The 25,310-nt window shown below is 36.7% G+C and overlaps 2 protein-coding genes across 3 annotated transcripts; both read left to right on the top strand.

The window, feature by feature from the left end:
- The first annotated feature begins 3,208 nt into the window (after positions 1-3,208).
- Positions 3,209-11,690, top strand: LOC107799898 (polypyrimidine tract-binding protein homolog 3). 2 transcript variants are annotated; one of them, XM_016623027.2, is made up of 15 exons: positions 3,209-3,344; positions 4,991-5,054; positions 6,042-6,113; positions 6,201-6,277; positions 6,427-6,508; positions 7,982-8,105; positions 8,411-8,475; positions 8,579-8,628; positions 8,752-8,793; positions 8,903-8,954; positions 9,047-9,101; positions 9,192-9,205; positions 9,573-9,680; positions 9,818-9,961; positions 11,062-11,690. In XM_016623027.2, the coding sequence occupies exons 2-15, from the start codon at positions 4,998-5,000 to the stop codon at positions 11,449-11,451; spliced, it is 1,332 nt and encodes a 443-aa protein (XP_016478513.2). In that variant the 5' UTR covers positions 3,209-3,344; positions 4,991-4,997; the 3' UTR covers positions 11,452-11,690. The 2 variants fall into 2 exon arrangements, with proteins under 2 accessions (XP_016478513.2, XP_075109994.1); XM_075253893.1 differs by lacking the exon at positions 3,209-3,344 and adding an exon at positions 3,421-3,492.
- A 1,052-nt stretch (positions 11,691-12,742) lies between these two features.
- Positions 12,743-17,204, top strand: LOC107799901 (asparagine--tRNA ligase, cytoplasmic 1). Its single transcript, XM_016623028.2, has 6 exons — positions 12,743-13,389; positions 14,170-14,811; positions 15,216-15,469; positions 15,554-15,683; positions 16,512-16,570; positions 16,766-17,204. Exons 1-6 carry the CDS (start codon positions 12,910-12,912, stop codon positions 16,947-16,949), a joined length of 1,749 nt encoding a protein of 582 aa, XP_016478514.1. The 5' UTR covers positions 12,743-12,909; the 3' UTR covers positions 16,950-17,204.
- The last annotated feature ends 8,106 nt before the right edge of the window (positions 17,205-25,310 follow it).

Genomic DNA, 25,310 nt, shown 5'->3' with positions numbered 1-25,310 from the left:
GGGTTCCCCGTGTACGGGATTCCGTCCGTGTTCCCCACGTGTGTCCCCTCATGTGTGGTGGACTCGGATTATTATGGGCTAGGTCCGAAATTAGGCCTAAAAGCGGGTAAATTGAACCCGAATATTATTCTTTTGCCCGGACCCGATTAAGAACACAACGTTGTTCGACTAACCCTATGTAAACAAAATAACTACAAAAATAAGACTAATATTTAAACAAAGCTATATATTTTTAATATATTTTTCAAGATTTAAAATAGCTACAAAATATTAATAAAACAATTTTTTTTGTAATTTTCGTTTTATATAAAGATAAAATATAAAGTAACATTTTTGTATTTTTTCAAAATTTAAAATGACTACAAAACATTAATAGAACTATATTTTTTGGTAATTTTCGAAATTATATAAAGTACAAAAATAAAGTGCAATTTTTGTATTTTTTCAAGTTGATGAGAAATACATAAACTAAAATTTGTATATATATTTTTGTAATTTTTCTTTTTGCAACGAAATAAAGTAAAAATAGTTAAAATAGGCATATTAGACCTAAATTACATATTTATGCTAAAAAATGTGAAAATCCTCGGGGAGGGTCAAAAATCCGGTGTCTACAATCATAATATGCAAATTAGCTACAACGTCATTACAACTCAAAAATCAAAAGTAATGTATTCGATACGAAATCTTATATGCATCTCTTAAGGAGTAATGAATCTTGAAAGAATTTCGATAATATAATTTGATATTTTTCTTAAAATACTCCTTTTATTTAATATGCTTTATATTTGAAAGAGAATTTATATAAAAACATAATTCACAATTTAATTTAAATATGATTCTCTAGCATCGTTTATTTTTAAGTTTTAACGAGTTAATAAAGTGACACATAAGTCACCATACAATACCATGATAACTAATTACTTGTAAATAGTTACTAGTTAATACCAGGCTATTAAATTAATAAGTTTTGTATCTCGTAAACGTGGAAAAACTAATATTTAGAAAAATAATTATAAAAAAAAATTATGGACTATTATGTAGTAAAGACATAACAAAAGTTAATAAATAAATACTTTTTAAATGAAAGATTTATTTAAAATTAACTATTATGGCAGTCTTAGTGGATAACGTGCAATAATTTTTATTTCAATTATGACATAAAATACTCTCAACTCAATGATATATGATTAACAAAAAAGTAATTTTGAATAGTCAACGATTTAATAAGAAAATTTGAGGATTTACAAGGTTAGTTACACACAATTGCATAAAGTTCTATTAGGCGAGCCCAGTACACTAGGCGTTGGGTGTGCCCGGGGCGTAAGTATCATAGAACTAAGCCCCACACATAAGCCCAGGGGCGTTTTACGAGTGCTCCGGCCCGGGGCGAGCCCCGGACGAGTCCCAATTTTGCCTTTTAAAACAGAGATATTGACTAATTAACTACTTTGTCAAACAAACATGCCAAAATTGTGTAATTACACCCAATTACACTCAAATCCAATTACAAGATGGCTTTCCTAATAGGCCCTTAAGTATTTTGACCAGAAACACTAAAATTCAGAAATTGCAAAAAAAAAAAAAAAAAAAAAACACTAGAAACACAAAATCCGCATTAAATCATAGAAACTGCAATAGAAAAATTACATTCGATACAAAAGTTAGAAATTGCATCCCAAAAAACTGCATAAGACCTTAAAAACAGACTAAAACAAAAGAAATTATAAAAGCACAGACTAACTGTTAGTTTTCACTGAATCAAATTCGTTAATTATTCATGTTTAATAATTTTAAATGATCTGCTCAACAATATATTTACAAAAATTAGCATGGCAGTACCCAAAGGAAATGGTCTTGGTGGAATATCCCTATTTTTTATGATCTTAGCAATTTTTTTTTACTTTAACATTATATTTCTTTAAATTTTAAAGCTTGAAATTTTTGTTTGATGGCGAAAAATAAAAGTTAATGATCGATTTACTGTTAAAATCAATTGGATGTTAATAATCTGTGCTTAAACTTTTAGTTCAGACACATATAATGGTGATTTACTATAAAATCTCAAACTTTATTGTTGGACCTTAGAAAGTGTTGAAGAGGACAAAGTGGTCCTTTTGATTTGATGTTATTTGATAAATTGGTGATTGATGCTTTTTTGTGTTAGTATTTGCAAGATTTATTTCAAATTTGAGATCATTTAGAACAGATTGGGGTGGTTTGGTCGAAATTGAAGTTGTAAATTCAAAAAACACTTCGTTAAAACTACCTAGAAAAAATATTCTAATTTACAAGACTACGATGAATAACTTAACAGATAGGTAAATAAAATATATCATCAACTTTACCGATCGGTAGAGATATCCCTGAAGAGCAGAAGTATAACAACCCGATAGATTTTACTGAACAACTTAACAGATAGGTAAAGCAATAATAACATCAACTTTATAGACATGATATAAAAATCCGGAAGAGCAAAATTATGATAATCCGGCAAACTTGATGAACAATTTAATATGGTAGAAAAAATCTTAAAGAGCTTGTATGGGTTCGGGGTTATTTTTTAAATACCGTAAATTTGGTGACATTCCACTAAGACCGCCCACAAAGTCCCTTCCGCGCCAATCACCCATCTATTTAACGTGGTACTTTGAACCTAGTCCAAACACAACAGATCATTTTTATACGATACAGAGTTTAAGAATTTTTTTTTAAAACTTGTGATCTTAAAGGGTAAAAACTTTGTGGGACCATGATATTTGTATGGTTATAAAAGCTTCTCATTAAGGATAAAATAAAAAGTTTAAAATTGAATTATTTTAAATTGTAGAAATGTGTCACTCTTTTTGAAACGGACTAATAAGAAAAATATGTTATATAAATTGGAATAGAGTGAGTAGTACTTCCTCCGTTTACTTTTACTTGACATGTATACTAAAAATATATTTTTATTTTTACTTATCACTTTAAGCATATCAAGAGCAGACAATTTTTTTTCCTGTTATACACAGTATTTATTACTTATTTCAAATTATTTTCTCAAATCTAATAAAATATACATCAATTAATATAAATATCATAATAAATTATGTACTTTATTTTTATTTTTTAAGGGCGTAAAAAGTTAAAACTTACCGGCCAAAAGTGAACGAGGAGTACTATTTCTTACTTTGAACCTAAGACCATTTTTGTCATTTTGTGGTAAATTCTGTTCCCCAGTGGCTGTTTAGATGTCCTAGAAATAGTAAAAGCAGCTCTGTACTGAAATGAATATCCCATATCGTCCCTCAAACCCTAGACACACACACATACTCTCTCTCTCCCCTCTCCTTCACTTTCTGAAGGTCAGTCGGATCTTAGTTCAGTTCTTTATTATGTGTTTAGGAGTAACAATTATTGCTAATTCGTGCTACTCTTGAGCTGTTATTGAATTAGGGGGGTTGTAAAACTCAAGTGTTTGAAGAATATTAGAATCACTAACTTGTGTTATTGGTGGGTACTATATGGTTAAGTTTGATAAAAATAAACTATTTCTTGGGCATGTCTTAGTTTTGTTGTAATTGCTAGGGAGCTTTATTAATAGCTTAAAGTGTTTAATCAGCAACTGGCATAAGTTAGAGGCTTTAGACTTTTTCTGCTCTCTTTTTTTTTTTTTTTTTTTTGATTTGCACTGGGTGTCCGAGTCTCTGAGAGGCCCGACTAATCCCGGGGTGCACACCTTTTCTGCTCTCTGTTTCTTTGGTGACAGATGTTTTATATGTGATGTTAGAGAACAAGTATTCTTCTTTCACAACTTAAACCAAAATCAATCAGCTACACGTCAATCCCAAATTAGTTGGGGTCGACTCTATGAATTAGGAGGTATATGCACTTGTTCGTGATGAATAGTCGAGCTTAAATGGAACTGCTGTTGGAACTAACTAAGCAATGAACCTGGATACCATTTAATGTACCGTAAAATATGGATCAAGCATTTAAGGGAATGTTTATTTAAATAAAAATATGGTATTGACCTAGGGCTTTGGTCTAAGTGGTAAGAGCATAGATTGTGATGTGTGGTCTAGGCGCACGTCACGGTTTCGTACCCTAGACAAAAACTTGATATTTAAATGGAGAAGGATACAAGGGCCGGCCCATTATCCACCGAGTTTCCAACCGTGCGCCACGGGCCCTCGGGGATTTGTCGGTTATTTTTAAAAAAAAGGTATTTTGCCTAAGTCATCGGTGGAGCAAAGATGTTTACGGGTCACTGTCACTACTGGGAAAGGGGTTTTGGTAGTGAATTACTTATTACCCAAAAAAGAAAAACATGGGTGCAAGCAGCGAAAGGGCAAGTTCATACCAAGGGGGTTGCACTTTTTGAAGAATTGACTGGAAAATAATTAATACTTAAGAGCATAGTGGTCGGTTGGCACAAACCTGATACTTGTGGGGGATGTATTTGAGCTACTGGTATAACTGATCTGTGCAGTGTATTTGGCAACTGCATTTAGTTATTTGCATGTGAAAAATATTGACAACTTCTATATGTCTATTATTTAAAGTGACTAATTAGTGCGAAGCATGATTTTTATTCCTTTCATGTTTCTTTTAAAGAAATTAAATGTTTTGGTAACAATGTAAATTAGTCTTAAGATTCTTGTTTAGGCTGAAGGAGTTGGGTGCAAAGGGGAGTAATCCGTGTCACGCTTAAATCTTTACTAAGATCCATAGCTTCACCACTTTTCCTTAATAGCTGAATTTCTTGCATATTTATCTTCTTTCTTACTCATTGATTTTCCATTACTAACAAGATGAACAAAGGTTTAGTTTTGTTAGTAAACCTTAGTGTTCTTACTTCATAGGTCTGATCATTTTCTTAATTTCTTTTCCCATTGCTACTTAAATCTTGTCTTGAACGTACTTAATCATTCTTCAACACAACATGATTTTGACGTGCTTTTGAGTTGTCTATTTATTTCAATGCCATTCATTTGTTTTTATTATTCAGGTAAAAAATGACTGAGCCTTCAAAGGTCATTCACGTTCGCAACGTGGGCCATGAGATCTCTGAGGTAGATATCAGGATTGCATACTGAATAGTTCTCTCCCCCCTCTTTTGTCTCGTAGATAGGCATTTGTTCTTATGAGTTCAACGCGTTATTTCTGAGCTCCGATTATTCATGCACTAGATTTATTTTTCTTTACTATGTTTGCATTATTCTCACAACTGGATTTGTCGCATGGCTGCTCTATCAAAAGCAGAGTACTTCTATTATTTTTCTTTTTGTGTTGTACTATTTCCAAGTTTGAGATCAATCATGTGACTAACTAAAAAAAATTAGTGCACCTGATGTGCATGGAAGAAATATGCAAAGACGAACAAAAGCTTCTTAATAATGGAGGAAGTTTAAGATACACAAAAAACCCAGTGTAATAAATGATACACAAAAAGATAGGAAAATATGTGATAAATGATTCAAAAGGACTGCCTGCCACGTGCTAATGCCCATTCTTCAGAATTGGCCTAGCAGATTTCCCAGAGTGATCGTTCTTGCTTTTTATTTGAAGAGATTCTTCTAGAACCTGTGGCTGCAGGTGGAAAGCTCAACATCTTGATCTGGCAATTTGGTCTTGTTTTTCTGTGACCGTCCCTGGATTGCTTTAGCGTTGAATCATTAATAGTTTTGCGGTTTTTTTTTTATGTGTGTGTGTGTGTGCAGCGAAGCGTTCAAGTCATTTTAAAGGTCGGGTTATGTTTTCTTTTTAGCTTCTCGGCATTTGTTTCCCACCTCAATTTGAATTTCCAATAGAGGAGCAGTTAGCCTTATGCCGCTTTTATTTGGTGTTAGTGTTAACACATTTTGAAAGATGGATTCGCTTTGTACTTTGAGGCAGTAAATATTCAAACCTGAGTGGAGCAGCAAATCCTTCCTGTTGCATTCACTTGGCTGGCATCAATTGGATTTCTTTCTATTATTAGTTTTCTTTTCCACTCTATCGTGACAAGAAGGAAAGTGATGTTGTAGGCATGCAATGATTCTTATGTTGTTTCTTTCCAGAATGACTTGCTTCAGCTATTTCAACCCTTCGGCGTCATTACCAAACTTGTAATGCTTAGGGCAAAAAATCAGGTGCTTTTTTTATACATTTATTTTGAATGGCAGAATGATTCGAGTAAGTTGATGTTTCTTAAATTAATTATATCTTATGGAATACAGGCTCTCTTGCAAATGCAAGGCGTTCCATCTGCTGTAAATGCATTACAGTTCTATTCAAATGTTCAACCCAGCATCAGGTATCTTTTGAGACAAAACTTGTATTTCCAATTGGAGAGCTGTATGTGAAGCTTTTCATGTTACTGTGTTTGCTAAGCTTTCAAGAGACTAGACTTTGCTACATCTTTTTGTTTGCCTTGATTGGTGGCTCATTTTGCATGTCCAACAGGGGGAGAAATGTTTATGTACAATTCTCATCTCATCAAGAACTGACAACCATGGATCAGAACTCCCAAGGGCGAGGAGACGAGGTCGGTGGTTTTTTTAACAAGAGGTGGCCATGTGCAGCACTTATACTGAACTCAATATTAATGGTGTCCCTGGGTGACATACTCACAAACATCCAACCTGCAGACTAGAAAAAATTTCACGTATAATTTGTTGTTTGCTTTTAGCCCGACATGCTTTATAGATGTGCTGCATGGTTGAAAGAGTGATTTCTATTGATTACTTGTTATACGGGGCCACTAATAAGGAGTACACAGTTCACATCCAATTCCTTATTAGTTGTTAGTAACCATGTCAAGCGCATAGGGTGATAAATGACTTCACTCGTCATAAAAAGAAACCTTCCGAGTTGTGTGTATATATGTATTCAAATGACTAGACTAATGCTATCTCAAATTCGTAATGAGTAGTTGAGCATGTCACTATAACTAGTGTGTAAACATATTATGGAGATGTCAAGAGAAAATTTGAGATTTCACTGATCCCCTTGGATGGAGAAGACGAATTAACCGTTAAACCGCTTGTCTGTCAGGTTATGCCTGGTTCCTATGGTGTTAAAGGTCTAAGAGCTTAACTGATTTCTCTCTTTCACAATTTCTGACACTAAAACTCATTTAATGTGGTTGGAGGTGCTGAAAAGGTATGAACTTTTAGGGGAATAGAAAGGCCAGTAGAATGGAAATAAGGATGATTGCAAGTACAACAACAACAATCCCAGTATAATCCCACAAGTGAGGTCTGGGGAGGGTAGTGTGTATGCAGGTCTTAACCCTACCTTGAAGGTAGAGAGGCGGTTTCCGATAGACCCTCAGCTCAAGAAATAAGGATGATTGCAAGTCCATATTGAAATTGACTTGTGGATTTGTGTTAACTTGTTTGCCAAAAACCGATCTTTTTCATTGAAAGACAAGAGTCCATGTTTTGGAAAGATTGTAAGTTTCATTGTCCAGGAAACTCTGCTCTTCTCTATTAACTTAGAGAGAGAAAACAGGTCACTGAAGGGTAGCTCCTCCTTTGACTGAGAATTAAAGTGAAAGACTAACCTGCCTTAGCCACCAGTTTTTGTATCTCCCCAAGATCCTTTACAGTCTTTATGTACTTTGACTGTCATAAAGCATCGAGAACCAACATTAGCACTCATGTCAGTTTGTAGCTGATGAGCGCTTAAGAGGCCCTCCCTATACATAATTCTTTACTAAAGGCAAAGATGGGGGTGGGATGGGGGGGGGGATTTGTGCTTTAAATAACTGAGCGCCATATCACGAGGAAATAAGATACCGGGCTATAATGTAGAAGTCAATATTTATTTACTTAGCCATGTATTTTCTTGCTTTTTTTCATGCTTTCTGGTCTCTGTCTTTAAATCTTTTTTGCTTTGCTAAGATGAAATGTTGCTTTAATAGTTCCTCCGTTTCGTCATCTATTCCTCTCTATTCATTCTCTTCTCTCTCTTCTGTCTCTATGCTGCTCTGCTGTTCGGCTCTCTGGACTCTCAGCCTAATCGAATTCTCTTAGTTACGATACATCACGTGCTATATCCTATAACTGTGGAAGTGCTGCATCAAGTGTTTTCACCTCATGGAATTGTTGAAAAGATCGTGACATTTCAGAAGTCGGCTGGTCAGCACCTTCAAGTTTTCTCTCTCTCTCTCTCTATATGTGTGTGTGTGTGTGTTCTAACTTCTTGTTTTGTTTTTCATTCCGGAGTTAAATACTGGATAGAATTTATGGAATTTGATCATGGAAGGAAGTCTCTGTCACTTCTTTGTTGTGTTATACGACTCTAATCTTGGATGTAACTCGTTTGCTTTTTGCTTCAACTGTTTCGTGGAGCATATGTGAAATCCTAGTTATGAGACTTGCATTCTTCTTTCCATATCTGCATAATCTTTTATTGCTACTGATATTTGCTATGAACTTTGTAGGTTTTCAAGCTTTGATTCAGTACCAATTACCCCAGAATGCTGTTTCTGCTAGGAACTCTCTCCAGGTATGCTTTGTGTTACATAAAGTTGTCTTGTCGTGAGAGGATTATTTTGTGCTGCTTTATTTATCTTAGATGGTGAAGCTTAGTGCTTACAATTTTTTAATAGGGGCGTAATATATATGATGGTTGTTGTCAGCTTGATGTACAATTCTCAAAGTAAGGTTTTAAATCCTTTTTAAATTGTGCTGCTTTTGTGTTTGCACGGACATAATTTGCATCTTTTCTCTTATATACTATGATATGATGGGTATGTTTACCATGGCTTATTTTGTGATTCAGCCTAGATGAATTGCAAGTGAACTACAATAATGAACGCTCGAGGTAACTTGTTCATTGCTTTCTCTCATTCCCTCTTATACATCTCGAAAATAGTTTCTATTCTTCAGTTTGTGGGGAAAATATTCATGTACTGCATTATCTATATGTGCAGGGACTTCACCAACCCAAATCTACCATCAGAACAGAAGGGCAAATCTCCTCAAGTAGTTTCCATTGTTTATTTTTCTTACTTTTAGCAGGAATAAGAGTTTTCCAATATGGATTATGTTCAAGCTTTGTCATTGTGTAACAACAGGGATATGGAGATGCAGGAGGCATGTACTCCTTGCAAGGTTCCGGGCCTCGTGGAGGTGCTTAAGTTAACACTATTTTATTATGTTTATTGTGAAATTTTCTGATCTAGATATTCCTAACTGTTTTCTCCCTTTGTTTTTGTCCAGTTGGATTTCCTCAGGTGTGCATCTCACTCATCAAGTTTGAAGTATTTTAACATCTCTTGGTTATCTGCCTCTCTGCTGTCAGATCAGGCAGTTGAGTGTGACATAGATGCTTTCTGTCTCTGCGTTTGTTTTTCTTGCCACTACATCATCTCTGTTTTTGCTATCAGTATTAGCTACTAAATGCAGTAGATTAGGATATTTGTATCTTTATTTTATCTTCAATTTTATTTTACATGGAAATTTTGAATGATCAATGCTGGTGAAGCTGTAGTTGCTGCTTCGCATGCTACATTAGCCACATCTTTTCTCGATGCTGTCTTGCTCGCTTTCTCGTGTTTATGCCATATCGTTCTAAGTTGGTTTTTGCAATTATTGGAGTAGATGGGAAATGCTGCAGCAATTGCAGCTGCCTTTCCTGGTGGTTTGCCTCCTGGCATAAGCGGGACAAATGACAGGTGTACTGTTATTGTATCTAATTTAAATCCAGATGTAAGATTCTCTCTTTTATTATTACCATGTTAGCCCTTTTATTTTCTCTTTTTATTCTTTTTCTGTTTTAATTAAATCCTAAGGTTTGTGGCTCCTCATCTTGATGTTTCTCTTCTGGTTGCTTTTCCCTATTACAGAGAATAGACGAGGACAAGCTTTTTAATCTGTTCTCCATTTATGGAAACATCATCAGAATTAAGCTCCTACGGAATAAACCAGATCATGCTCTGGTTCAGATGGGTGATGGTTTCCAGGCAGAGCTAGTTGTGCACTTTTTGAAGGTCTGAATGGTGATATCTGTATTTCCTTTTTTTTTTCTTTTCCTTTTTTGGATTTTTGTTTGTTCTGCCTCATTGTGGTGTCAGCAACCTTGCTGCTGCCACATAACCTTTACACACAATTTTAAAATGGAAATAAGATACTAAAATATAATTCAAGTATAAACTTAGCACCAAGCTGCTGCAGCATAAGCTTTGCTCAGAGTTTTAAAATGGAAACAAGATAAAATCTTATGTCAAATTAGTGTAGAAGACTGGTTTCTCTTAACTAAGTAAACCCATCATGCTGAGCATGTTTCTACCTATCCAAAAAAAAGAAAGAAAATAGATGACTGGTTGCTCTTTGTTACTCGTGTTTCTCAATTTTTGTATATGGGGATGTTCCAGATCAATAAAAAATTTATTTACTTCAGTTGGTTGCCCTTTGTATGTCATGTTCATCTACTTTTTGTTTATAGGGATGTTCCTCATCTGATCAATAAAATTATTTACTTCATCAATCAAACATGACATTTGATGACTCCAAAGAAAAAATAACTACCAATACAACTATACTTTTAAACCATGCATCTGATTACTAGATACTACCTCGTTTCTTATCAGATAAAATTTATAGTTTCTTAACAACCTGCAGTCCTTTTTTTCCTTGCTTGACTTTTAAAGCGTGATATCCCTTGTATTCCCACCGGTGGCAGAGCTAGGATTTCACCGGAGGGGGTCAAAATATAAAGAAGTAAACCCATGAAAAAGTCAAGGGTAGTCAATGTATAGTATACACATTAAAAAAAACCTAGATACACAGTGTAATTTTCCGACCCCTTGAATACATATGGCTCGGCTTCCCACTAAGCATAGATTCTGAATTTCAGTGAGTTCGGATGGCATGAGTTTACACCCAGTAAAAGATGGTTAGTAGATTTATAGTAGTTGAGCAAGTTTGTTCTGTGCTTATTTTCAAATGCCTCTGATATTTAGATCTTTCAACATATGATCTATTAATGCAGCAAGTTTACCTTGTACCAAAGTCCATGCATATCTTTTGCTTCATTCAAGCATCTATCTATTTGCATCGTTGTTAATTTCTTATGGGATTTTGGATATAGGGTGCCATGCTATTTGGTACGCGGTTGGAAGTCAACTATTCAAAGCACCCAAATATTATCACTGGACCAGATACACATGACTACTCAAACTCAAATCTCAATCGTTTTAACCGGAATGCTGCCAAAAACTACCGGTACTGTTGCTCCCCTACCAAAATGATCCACCTGTCAAGCCTGCCCCAGGACGTGACGGAGGAAGAGATCGTGGCCCACATGGAGGAGCATGGTACCATTGTCGGTACAAAGCTTTTTGAAATGAATGGGAAGAAGCAGGCTCTTGTTCTTTTTGAAAATGAGGAGCAAGCAACTGAGGCATTGGTGTGCAAACATGCTACATCGCTTGGCGGCTCGATCATTCGGATTTCCTTTTCTCAGTTACAAAACATCTGAGATGCCTTCCTTGATGCAAATATTAAAGAATACTATGGTATTGTAGATTCAATATTGACAATTGAACAATGGCTTTAACTGTGGTTATAACTTGAGTTTCTTCTAATATTCTTCCTTTCCTCATCCATTATTGTAGTTCTCTTTTCTTTGAGCTCAGGGTATATTGGGGAGATTGAAGAGTTTTGTACTAATAGGGTAGTCAAAATTCTGTAATAGAGGTGTTTTCTTCCTTCATTGCATATCACTTGCTGTCCATCTTCCATTCTTCTTCTATTTCTGATTAACTGAATTTTTCCTTTTTTCTTCCTATTCATCTTCCTCTATTGCTGAGTTCTTCTATTTTTGGTTTTGTGTGTGTGTGTGTGTATGTGTGATTAAACATTTGCCTGGGCTCTGTTGGATCATTTGAGTACAATTATCTTGAAGGTACGTTTGTTGCACATAATTTTCCTTCAGTATAATTTACATGTCTTCACATTATAGGTTATGTCATTCTACTTATTCCTTACCAATAATAATAAAAAAACCTCTACTAGTCGAGTCTCTCTCTACATTTTACATTTACATGGAAATTGTCTCTTAAGGCTATTTAACATCTGGATCAAAGGCGAGGGTTGCAAGTAAGAGACAGACCCCATTTCCTGACATATTGTTGGTTGCTCTTTGGGCAAGAGCTCAAAGAATTCTGCAAGAGCTCAAAGAATTCTATTAGCTCGGAATGTTTAAGTAATTCTAGTCTAAAGTAGTGAGTTTAGTTGATCTATTAGCTCGGAATGTTTAAGTAATTTTAGTCAAAAGTAGTGAGTTCAGTTGATTTGGTTCAACGTGCTCTATTCGATCCGATGACATTCCATGCATTAAGTATTAAAGTTTCTAAAATTTGGGGTCAAGAATCAAGCTTTAGATGCATGTCTAAACTCTAGTGTAATGTAGAAAGTAATTCATTTGAAGATTCTTGGGTTTGACAAGAAAAGTCGAATGTGCATTTGAATATTGTGTAGTCGTCCACCTCTTTAGAAAAAAGGGTTTAACTTTGACAAGCATTCGACGTGGTCTACACGGATTTGTTAAATAATTGCAAAGAAATTCAGAATAGGAGCTAAAGGAAAAAAATTTGTGATAATATTTGATTGAGCATGAAGTTTAAAATAAAAAGAAAAACTTTTAAAATTTTTTGTGACTATAACTGTAAGAGTAAAATAAAATTTTTAGAATTAAATTATTATTAAATATATAAATGTATCATTATTTTTTCAACTGATTACAAAACAAAGTGAGATAAATTGGAATAAGGGAGTAATATTTATTTGTTAGATCAACTTCATTTTATTTAGACCGTTTCGTTTCAATTTGACAAGCTTTAAATTTACGCCGATCTGGCAGTGTCACTCCCAACTATAATAACTACCAGGTAATCCCTAGGGTTTTTCAAAGCCAAACAAATCCCACATTTCCAAAATGTCATTTGATTCAACGCCGCCGGCGGTGGAGAAGCTCACCCTAAACGCCGCCACCGTAGACGAAGCCAAATTCTCCCAACGCGTCCCGATCCGTTCAATCGTCGGCCGTCCCGACGGCGGAGCTGGACTCGCCGGAAATGTGGTCAAAATCGGCGGCTGGGTAAAAACAGGCCGAGAACAAGGCAAAGGTTCATTCGCGTTCCTTGAAGTGAACGACGGCTCTTGCCCGGCGAATCTCCAAGTAATCGTCGATGCTTCAGTTCACAAGCTCGGTGATTTGGTACTTACTGGTACTTGCGTACACGTGGAAGGTGAATTGAAGGTACCTCCTGAAGGCGCGAAGCAAAAAGTTGAACTTCGTGTCCAGAAGGTTTTATCTGTCGGTACTGTTGATGCTGCCAAGTATCCATTGCCGAAAACTAAGTTAACGCTTGAGTTTTTAAGGGATTTTGTTCATCTTCGCCCCCGAACTAACACGGTATTTAGCTAATCTCATTTTTATATTTGCTCCACTCTTGATGTCCAATAATTTATTTAACAGGCGGATTATCGATTTCTACGGATTCAGAGTTAGTGGACTCGGAGTATATTTGTTTATTTAATGAGTTTAATTTGTATAAATAAGAAAAAATTTATACTATCAGGTTATCCGGAACATATCTACAGGTATCCTCTATAAAAAGTGGAATTTGTAATTTGAAATAAGATAGATTATGTACTAAAACAGGTAAATGTGACATGATAGTGTAAAAATAATTATCGGCCTAGGTGGATATTAGTTAAACTCTTATTTAATTACTTTGTTTATATATGAATATGGTGGTATGTGACAAGCATTGTACTTCCACTATTCCACTCCAATACATGGATAACTCTGTCTATAAGGTTAGACATATGGAAAGAAATAACCTAGTTTTTAGGTGGATTCTTCTCCCTTGGTTTTCACTCTAATTGTTAGGCCACAACCTTGGATGCAATTCATTTCACATAAGAAGTGGTTTTGGTAGAACGTTCATGTCCTTCTTGGGTTTAGCACATGAACTTTTCCATTAAAACTGCCCCTTCCAAAATTTATCTCCAAGTGATGTAGATTGTGGACCGTTCTCATTTTGCCAAAATTTTTGTTCAAACTTTGATTTTGCACTGTCAAAAATTTTCCATTCCACCAGTATCTTTTTGCTGACGGCACCGAATGGTGGATTATTTAGAGTATGTATGTAAATATATTTGATTGTAATCCAGCATTTTTCATTTTCAGATTTCTGCCATTGCAAGAATCCGTAATGCCTTAGCTTATGCCACCCATACATTCTTCCAGAAGAATGGGTTTCTTTATATCCACACTCCAATCGTCACAACAAGTGATTGTGAGGGTGCTGGTGAGATGTTCCAAGTTACTACTTTGATAAACGAAGCTGAAAAATTGGAGAAGGAGCTGAAAGAGAATCCTGCTCCTTCAGAATTTGAGATTAAAGCTGCTGAGCAACTTGTCAAAGGGAAAGGTGAGGCAGTTGCTCAGTTAAAAGCTAATAAGGCAAGCATTGAGAAAAGTGGTGGCAGTATTGTGGACATCAACAAGCAAATCAGTGCTGCAGTTGCTGAGCTGCAAAGAGCTAAAGAGAATCTACTGAAGTTGCAAGAGAGATTTAAACTGGGAGAAAGGTGTAGACTCTCTGCTGGTATTCCCAAAAAGGATGGAAAGGTTGATTACTCTGAGGATTTCTTTGCACGGCAAGCTTTCTTGACTGTGTCTGGCCAACTCCAAGTTGAAACCTATGCCTGTGCGCTTTCTAGTGTGTATACTTTTGGACCAACTTTTCGAGCCGAACAGTCCCACACTTCTCGGCATCTTGCGGAGTTCTGGATGGTGGAGCCTGAAATAGCTTTTGCAGATCTCCAGGTATTCATGTAGTTATAGCATCATGATGTTATATATATATTTCTGGAGCAAAATGTTTGGACAGTTAATATTTAGCTACCAGAAGTTTCACTGAGACATGGAATTGATTTAAACTCTTGGTACCGGCCATTCTTGTTCATAGTGGTTGAGAGAGTCCTCTTCATGCCACTAGGTCAAGAGTTCGAGGCTGGTAGGCTGCCTTGACAAACATAGATTTAAACTCTTGGTCTCTTACATGATTAAATTTTGAGTTCAATGTTAAATATGAGCTATACATGTATGGCAATGAAGCAGAGGTTATGTCAGATACTACGTGTAACACTCTCATAGAGTTTCTGAAGGGGTTCTTTTGGCCGGAATTAGTTTTTTCTTTCAATTAATCAAAATTTGTATTCCTTTGGCAGGATGATATGAATTGTGCTGAGGCATATGTGAAGTTTCTGTGTCAGTGGTTACTTGACCATTGCCTTGATGACATGGAATTTATAACTAAATTTATAGATAAAGATGCTCTGAGTAGACTTAGAATGGTTGCCTCATCAAACTGTTACCGAATAACTTATACAGAAGCCATAGCCATTCTCGAGGTAGCAGCCAAAGTGAAGAAATTTGAAAATAAAGTAGAATGGGGTATTGACTTAGCATCTGAACATGAAAGGTACTCTTTGTCCGCTGTCTACTTATTGGATCTGCTTTATGTATTCCTATAGCTATTCTGATCCATGATTTGCCTTGATAATAGATATTTGACCGAAGAGCATTTTAAGGCACCTGTTATTGTGTTCAACTACCCAAAAGGGATTAAAGCATTTTACATGAAGGTGAATGCAGACAAGAAGACAGTTGCTGCCATGGATCTGCTTGTTCCTAAGGTAGGCTTGTTGAATCAGCTGGCCTGTTGGAAGAAATACCTTTTTCCTTTTTACTCTTATAATATAGGTTCCCTGCACCATCCACCCACTGGCAGGTTGCATTTCCAAAACGTCTAGATGAATGATGCTTTGATTTATTTTGATGGCAAGTAGCTCAACTTATTGCTGCTAATGCGTATAACTCCTATTTAAAAAATCAGTAAGCTGAATATCTGTTTGAAATGGCATGGGATCTATTTAAGGTGTTTGTCCATGGAAATTTTTTGAAACCTTTCGAATAGCTTTTCCAGTGTTTGTTTAAGCTTTTCAAGAAGTTTTTGCCGATTATTTTCGAAAAGGTGTTTTTACCAATATATAAATCCCCCCCCCCCCCCCCCACACACACACACACACACAAAAATCTAATCCTTTTTGTTTCTCAAACCTTTTTCTAATAATTTTCGGAAAAATCCTTTTCCTAATGTTATCCAAATGGTATGGAGTTGCTATTTCTTGATTTCACTAGAATGTTGTACGTGAAGAAATGTAAATTTTTTGGTGCTAAACTGAATCAAGCACTGTTGCCCAACGGAATGAAGCCATGTTTTAGATATAGGGAAAAAGATTGTCTGTCTGACCAGGCTGCATGCCTTAAGCTTTACATGAGAGTTAGTTGGAGCCAAAAGATCAGCTCTGTTTTTTAATAAAAAGAAACAGATACGCTTTACCTGCAGTGGGGCCCTTACAGGCTCCCCCCCGGGGGGGGGGGGGACACTATCCAATTCTCTTTCAAGCTCATGAGTAAATTTGTCTGCTGCTGCATGAACAAATTGTTTCATTCCTCTGCAGGTGGGAGAACTAATTGGAGGAAGCCAAAGAGAAGAGGATTATGAGGTCCTCAGAACAAGGTATGACAAATTTGCTAGAAGAGAGTTAGATTCTGTTTCTGGTTCACATATTTGGTGATTAAATTCCAGTATTTAACTGTTTGTTTGGCCTACCCTTTGTTGTCCTTAAGGTGAACTGGGATGAATTAACTTAAGGTAATTGCAATGAAGTAATGATGGAATTTGGACTGAGAATCTTCCATTTTTTAATTGCAGGATACTGGAGATGGGTTTACCACTAGAGCCATATGAGTGGTATCTAGACCTGAGGCGCTATGGTACAGTGAAACACAGTGGTTTCGGTTTAGGCTTTGAGCGAATGATTCTTTTCGCCACTGGGATAGAAAACATTCGAGATGTCATTCCCTTCCCCAGATATCCAGGAAGAGCGGATCTCTAAATGAAATTGATAGTCAAGGGATGCCTAGTTTTTGGAAATTATGACACCATTTTCTAGCATTGTAATTGTTATTACAAATTTCGATCAAATTCAGATACAGGAACCTATATTATCTTAAGATATCTCGTGAGTGAGGCATTTGGTTGCTTTGGTTTTGTTAGGTATATCTCCTTAACTAGATGTTTGGATGGACTCCAACACATGTAGACTTTCATGTATCTTGACCGGCATGAAATATATCTTTGTTTCTGGTAATGCTTTGTTACTTATGTACGTGACCTTTATTGCTTTGATTATACTATTAAGTCAATATTCCCAGAAGTTGAACAACATTTGGTAGGTTCTGTTAGTATTTACAGTTTTAATTGTTGACGAGACCAATATGCGTAGGATTTTTCTGCTCGTATTGAGTCAAATTCTAGTATAGTTTATGATATCATCTCATAGAGGTTGGTTAATTTAGGCTAGAGACTTTTAATATTTTACTACTATTTGAGAGAATCAAATTGATGAAAGGTGAGTGAGGTTTTAAAACTTGTTAATTACTTAAAGAAAACCGAACAACTTCCGAAAGATTTACAATTTAAAAAGAGTTGGGAATCGTTGAATTCACTTGATAATATTATTACAATAAAATCTCAATTTCTACATGTATTTCTCTAAAGAAGAATTGTTTATTGCTAATGCAATTATATTTTTCTAACTAAGAAAAAGTCAATTAATAGCACTCCATGAGGTTATGTAATTAATTGAGTTAAAACTAGTGGCAATCAAACTGAAATATTTTTTTGCCTGAATTCTGCTAAAAGGTAGTAAAAACTTCGTAAGAATATTTTTACCAAAAATCAGTAATCTTGCCTACAACAATTCCTTCGTGAGAATTAAAACCGAGACAAACAAGATTACAAATTTAACAAAAGAGTTTTACAAAAATTATTCTCACTCTACTATTTTATTCATTAGTTATTATATATTAATTTTGCCCCGTGAGAATTACAAAAATAATATAAGAATAACTTAAAGAAAATATACAGAAGTGATAAAAATAATTAATTAGAAACCATTATTTCAGGACAGTATTAATTATTAAAAAAAAAAAAAATCAAGGCAAGGATGTATTAAAACTAAAATAATATTATAAAAATATTTATCAAGTTTCATCAACTATCCCAACAAACGAGATTACTCCATTATGGAGTATTTAAATCTCACAACGAAAAGGAATTCTAGAATATTACCAATACTCTTAGAAAATCCAAAAACTTACAAGAAAAAAATGAAATAGTTAAAGAAAGATTTTAAGACCAAAGTTTAGAGAACTGTAGTTCTCTTGCTACGTCTCTCCTTTTTTCTCCGATGAAAAATTTGCATTATATTTATAGAAAAGTCTTGCAGGCATTAAGTGCTTAGATGTGTCTAAGACTAGGAGTTTAGACACGTATGAAGATATGAGCTTGGATATGTCCAAGATAGGAGTTTGGATACGTCTGAGGATGGGGACTTGAATACATCGAAACTTTAATTATATGCTTCCATCTTGCCATTTCAATTCTTGTGCTTGCCATAACAGACTTTCATCGAGTATTCTGCCTTTTCCTTCTGTTATTTATAATCCTTTTTTCTTCTTTTTTTTCTCTGCAAAAATAGTTAGAAAGAGACAAAATTCGAAATATATTTTAAGTATATTATTTAAAATAAAATATTAAAAATATATAATAAATAAATATTTTATATTCATCAATTGTAACACCTCAAAATCCACCACCCCTTATAGCAGTAGTTCTGTTTGCCATATTTCGAATCAAGGGTAGAAATCTAACTATAAGCTTGACTTTGATAATATGGTTTCACTACAAATTTCGAAGAAATAAACTTACTAAGTCACGAAGTCGCATAGAATTATTATGATGATGTTTTAATGTGGCACCAGATGGATGTTAATTTCACTATGGTTTGTACAAATGGTACTTTTGCATTTTGATCACTACAATTTAGGACCGGTTCGGACATAAAAAGAAAAAAGTTCCTTTTTCCGGAATTAAAATAAGTAAAGAATTATGCAATACTTATCTTTAAAATATAGACGAAACATCAGAGATGACAGTCTCGGGAACAAAAAACAAGAAAGCGAAATTGTATTAAGCTTTGTATAGAATGTAGTATAAGTTTGCGAGGAAATTCGTGTGTTACAATGATAACTAAGCTCACTATTTATAGTTGTGTCTAGGGAAGGAGGTCCTAGGATTGTACCCTCCTTTAATGTCAATTATGAGGGTCATTGATGAAGATGTAACGGTAGACATAAATGCCAAATTTTTTGTAATGAGCCGTTGCTCTTAATGCTGCAGAATATTTCTTATTAAATGCTACCGGGCGCAAGGCATTTAACACATTTCTTTGATCGTTATCCCTTCCAGGTGACAAGCGGAATATCTGTATTCGGTCTTCGGCCATCCTTGTCATGGGTTCCACGTGTCCTTCCTTTAGATGACCACGTGTCATATCATATTTTGCCCTATACAGATGTCCCTCTGCTTTCCAGCGACATAACTTTGTGTTACCGGGAAGTTGGTAGAAACATTCTTTTGGAGGGAATTTCTATAATTCCCCCCGTAGGCTTCTGACGGTTGATTAGACACACGTCTCTCCGCATTTAATGTCTCAAACATACGTCATCCCACGATTCAGCAAAACTTTTGCCGATTAACGATGTAATCATGGCCATGAATTTAGCCGCTAAAATTTTACTTATACGCATCATCCTTTTCCCTTATACTTCACAATTTTCCAAACTTTTGATTTGCATCTTTGTTCTTTATCTTTTCTCTAACTCTCTTCAAACAAAAAACCTTCTTCTCCTTTTACATAATGGCTTTTTCCTCAAAGCATACCAGTTCTTCAAAGAATAAGAAAAAGGCTGAGGATTCTGTTCCTCCAATAGTAGGATCCATCATCCCTAGAAGTCTTATTACTGCAAAAGACTTCGAAGAAAAATTCTCTACTGCTAATTCTCGCACATGGGCCGTCAGTAGGTACCCCTTTTCAATCCGTCCTTCCATCATTCCTGTTGTGAAGGAAGACAGTCGCTGCCCCGAGTTAGATATTATCTCTCCTGATCTATCGGAGCGAGTGAACCTACCTAAAGAGGGTTTTACATATTTATACACGTAGCCTTTTACTTTGGGTGCGTTTTCTTTGAGCGAAGAGCTTGATTCCATGATTACGGAATTTTACCTCCGTTACCAAGTGTGTTTGGCACAAGTAAGTCTTTCTGTATGGAAGACGCGCCTGCCTTCAGCGTTTGTGCTAGGATACTAGAGAATATCTAACCTTAGCTCATATAATGAATCTCTATTCTCCCAAGATCTTCTGTGGGGGGATGATAAACCTCTACAAACGTGGCCACCATGCTCTGTTAACTAGCATGGATGATGACAACGACTGTGGGTGGATGGAGCAGTTCGCTGCAGTCGCCATCAACGATATCATTCCAACAACGGCATCATCCTTTCCGGCCGCTTGGAACCGCACTCGTAAGATCTTTGTTTGATATTTTTATTAAATACCCTTCTGGAGTCGTATTGAGTTTTTACCCTTCGCATGTTTCAACTTCCTACCGGTGGTCGAAGGTTTGGACCGGTGGGTTCAGAAGATTTTGGATATTACAACGCCCGAAAATCATTTGTGGAAAGAACTGGCCCCTAAATATAGGTGGAAAGCCAAAAATCATGGTAATTCAAACTCGCCTTGTTTCAATTTTTCATGTGAATAACTTGACTAACCCCTTCTATCTTTTTCTTGAAATCAGGTCTACCTGCGGGCTCAGTTGCTGTCCCCAAGGAGGAAGTTTTGGCTGATCCTGTTGATACGGAAGGGCTACTTCAGGAGGCGCTTACTCAAGCAGGTGTCTCCAGACCTGCTTTGAGCACAAGTGTTTTATTACGGAGTCCCCATCCGGAGAACAAACAACCACAAAAAAGGCGTTCTTCTATGACCGGGGAAAAGAATAAGAGGGAGAAGACTATTGCCCTTATGTCATTTCCGGAAGTTGTGATCACAAGAACTCCTTCATGGTCGGTCATAGACACCGTGATGATTGACGTTGATGGAGAAGCCAGTGATGACATGGCTTCTCTACACAGAAAGCAACGTTCATCATAAACTCAACAGAATGCTCAATCTGTTGGGTTAATTACACCAACCGAGGACGATACCTCAACACTTTTTAGAGAATTTGATTTAGTGGAAAATGCTAATTCTCGTTTTCGGTCCCCAATTGCTTTGCCCGGTACCGCTGGGCTGAGTACCGAGTCACTTCCATATTTGGTTGGTGATTATCCAACAACCAGCACTGCATTTGATGCAACTGCTTCTTACTCTTCAACTCCATCAGCTTCATTTCCATCTTCACTAACACCAGCAATTGCTACAACATTTCCATCTTCATCCATTCTTCCACCAACAATTGCTATATCATCTCCACAAGTCACATCTGATCATGAAGGATATGTTCCTCCTCCCAGTCCCTAGTTCATGGGAATTTGGGGCAAAGTTATGCTGCTCCTTCTGAAGATCCTCATTGGAGGAGGAATGTTATCCTTTCGGTCTCTACCGGGTGCAACCTGCTTTCCCGGCCGGTGGAGTTTGCTAATTATCTGAAGACTTTGGCTTCAGAGAAGGATTGGGAAAAGGTTAGGGCACTCTCGGGAGAGTGCTTATTAAACAACGCCATGTACAATGCGGCAGCGGTACCCTCCTTTCTTCCTTTGTTATTTCTTCTATTTTTATATGAATGTATTCTGAGTTTCATATTTCTTGTTTTGTAGTCCAACTTTCTTGCTTCCGAGTTTGATTCGTGATAAGGAAGAACTTACTTCCGCTCGGGATCAGCTTTGGTAGAGCGAGAGCAAAGTATCGCTCGCCTTTCAGATTTGGAAGCCAAAGCTGCTGAGGCTGTTGTATTAGAGGGTCGTTTGCAGCAAAGCGAGCAAGATATGATAAAGCTTAGTCAAGAAATTGGCCAGCTAAGGGTTAGATTTGAATTAGCCAAGGCCAAACGGGCTGAAGTCCATGACGCTGTTCTTGCTGCTACCGAGTGCGAGCTGCCACTACTGAAAAAATAACTGACTTAGAGGCAACCTTGAACTCCAAAATCGAAGAGCTTGCTGCTACGGGGGCGAAACATGCCCAGTTGGAAGAGAAGTACTAGAAAACTATCGAGCATAATAGGCTCTATAATTCAACTATCCGTGACCTTGATGTTAGACTCAGATCTGTTAGGTCCACCCGAGAAAGAATTTCTGCCGAGATAGCTCAACGCAAAGAAGAACTTAAATGCCGAACGACTTCCCTGATTGTTGAGAAAACTTACGCTATGTATAGCATGAGGAGAAAAACCTTCGAAGAGGCCAAAGCTGGTATCATTATTTTCGATGCCGAAATTGCTAAGGCCCTTGAGCTTGAGTTAGCTACAAAAAATGGGCTCCCAGTACAGTCTGATGCTCCTGGTCTTTCTGCTTCTGGTTCCAAGTTCTTAGGAACTGAAGAGGAAACGGAGGACGATGATCCAACTACTTCTCCTGGGGGCGGACACTTCTCTTCCTCCTGATTCTGGAGATATTGCAGTTTAGCTTTTCTTTTCTTTTTCCAATTCTTGTATCTGCACCGTTTTGGCATGCTTTTTTAAATAACAACATCTTTTTGCTTTAGTATTGTTTGAGTCTTACTTATATTTGAATATCCATGCAAGTTTTTAATCTTTGCATTTTCTTCCTTTTTCTTAAGTATTTTTGCACAAGTTTTCCTGTTTGCGTCTTATTATGTATAACCTTGGATGTATTTTTCCCTAAAGTATTCTGGTTCCGGGCATCAACTCTTTTACGTGGGGGTTTCTATAAGTATTTGTGCAAGTTCACTTTTTGCGTCCTTTCATATACGTCTTCGGGTGCATTTTTCCCCGAAGGCATTTTGATTTCGGGCATAAATTCTTCCGAAATCAACCCTTTAACGTAAGGGTTTTCTATAAGTCTTTGTGCAAGTTCACTTTTTGCATCCTTTCGTGTACGTCTTCGGGTGCATTTTTCCCCGAAGGAATTTTGATTCCGGGCATAAATTCTTCCGAAACAAACCCTTTAATGTGAGAATATTCATAAGAGAGGGCCCTCTTATATTTACTGTGCTCTTGAAGAGGACATCTCCTGTTTATTACGGCACTAGCATTTGAAGTACTTGTTTAACTTTCAAATGAAAAGGTTAGTTCATCGTTCAGTCCAAAAATAAGATAAAAACAAAAGGATTTCATTTCATTTAATTCCTTATATTTTCAAAAGTATACAAGCATTTGTTATGCTAAAAAAGAAATTGCTATTACTTGCGTCTATCTTATACAACTTATTTTTGCAGGCTGGCTGCACAGTCCCCAGCCCCGATGACACATTTATATTTCCGAATTTTGTTTCCCGGTCAACGTGGCATTTATTGATGCCGTATCCTCATATCATTATCCCTAGTGTTCGAATGCGAATAATGCGAATTGGAACACTGGAAGTCTTGTACCTTCAAAGATTCCACCAATGAATTGCTAGATAATCCTCAACTCGGTAACACACCTTACTTTCCCTCAGGAATCTATGCTATCGAGCAAAAGATTACCTAACAATCCTTTAGTGGTTTGTGCTCGTGAACGATCGAGTAACCTTTGCTCAATAGCAAACTTAACTTCCCAGTGGGAATTTGGTATACAGCCAAAGACTATCTAATCATCCCTGAGTGGAAACTTGCTTGTTTGCCTTGCTATTAAAGGTCTTATTATTGCTATCTTCGTAGTATGCTTTCTGTCGCTGCCTTGTTAAAAACCTTGCTAGGAAAATCCAATTGGGACAAAATCTGGACGAAGGGAAAAAGAGTGCAGCACATACTTTTGGATTGGGTGTTGTTCATCAGCAATAATATCTTTTGAGGTGCGCCACATTCCAATTGCTAGACAACTTGTCTCTATTTTGGTTCTCCAACTCGTATGAACATTTCCTGATGACAGTTGAAATCCGGTAGGGATCTTCCCATGTTGGGCCCAGCTTCCCCGCATTGAGCTTCTGGATATTTTGGGTTACTTTCCTTAGAACAAAATCTTCTACTTTGAAATAACAGAGGTTGACTCTTCGATTATAATACTGCTCTATTCTCTGCTTTTGAGCTGTCATTCTTATATGTGCCAAGTCCATGTGTTCCTCGAGCAACTCCAAGTTGATTAACATTGCTTTGTTGTTTGATTCCTCATCTGCCTGGAAATAACTTAAGGTGGGTTCACCTACTTCCACCAGGATTAGAGCTTCAACACTACATGGAAAAGGAGTTTCTCCTGTGCTCGACTTGGCCGTTGTTCGGTAGGCCCATAGAATTCCAAGTAATTCTTTGGGTCAATTGCCTTTTGCCGCGTCCAACCTTTCCTTGAGGTTTTGAATAATCACCTTGTTCGTTGACTCCGCTTGAACGTTTTCACTCAGATGATAGGGTGAAGATGTGATCCTCTTTATTTTTAAATCTTCGAGGAACTTTGTAATTTTTGCACCGATAAACTGTGGCCTATTGTTATATTCAATCCCTTTTGGTATTCCGAACCTGTAAATTATATTTTCCAACAAGAAACCGACCACTTCGCGTTCCCCAATCTTCTGATAAGGACCTGCTTCCGCCCACTTAGAAAAATAGTCAGTCAAAATTAAAAGAAATCATACCTTTTCGGGAGTCAGTGGCAGCGGTCCGACAATGTCCATTCCCTATTTTATGAACGTCCACGGAGATAGAACCGAATGTAAAGGTTCTGCCGGTTGATGCACTAGTGGTGCATAGCGTTGGCACTTATCGCATTTTCGTATGAAATCTTTGGCGTCCTATTCCATGCGGGGCCAGTAATATCCTTCCCGCACCAACTTCAGCACCAAGGATCCTACGCCCGAGTAGTTGCTGCATATTCCTTTATGGGGGTCTCTCTCATGACATAGTTATCTTCGGATGCCCTTAAGCATCGGGTCAACGGGCCTTGGAAAGATTTTCTATATAAATTGTCTCTTGAAGTTGCACCGTTCCACTTTGGTGCGCAGTGCCCGGGATGCTTTAGGGTCTTCGGGCAACTTCCCGTGATCGAGATAGTCGATGATTTCATTTCTCCAGTCCCAGACCAAATTAGTCAAATTTATCTCATAATAACCATTCGCATCCAGGACTGAGTTCATTAGTTGTACTACCGATTCGGGCTCCGATCCCTTCATTTCCGTCAATGATCCTAAGTTTGCCAATGCATTTTCTTCTGCGTTATCTTCCCTTGGGATATGAGTAATTGACCATTCTCGAAATCGTGCTAAC

Source organism: Nicotiana tabacum, chromosome 5 (genome assembly GCF_000715075.1).
Source record: "Nicotiana tabacum cultivar K326 chromosome 5, ASM71507v2, whole genome shotgun sequence".
Taxonomy (NCBI): Eukaryota; Viridiplantae; Streptophyta; class Magnoliopsida; order Solanales; family Solanaceae; genus Nicotiana; species Nicotiana tabacum.
Note: the sequence above shows the minus strand (reverse complement) of the source record. Positions and strands in the feature narration are given on the sequence as shown.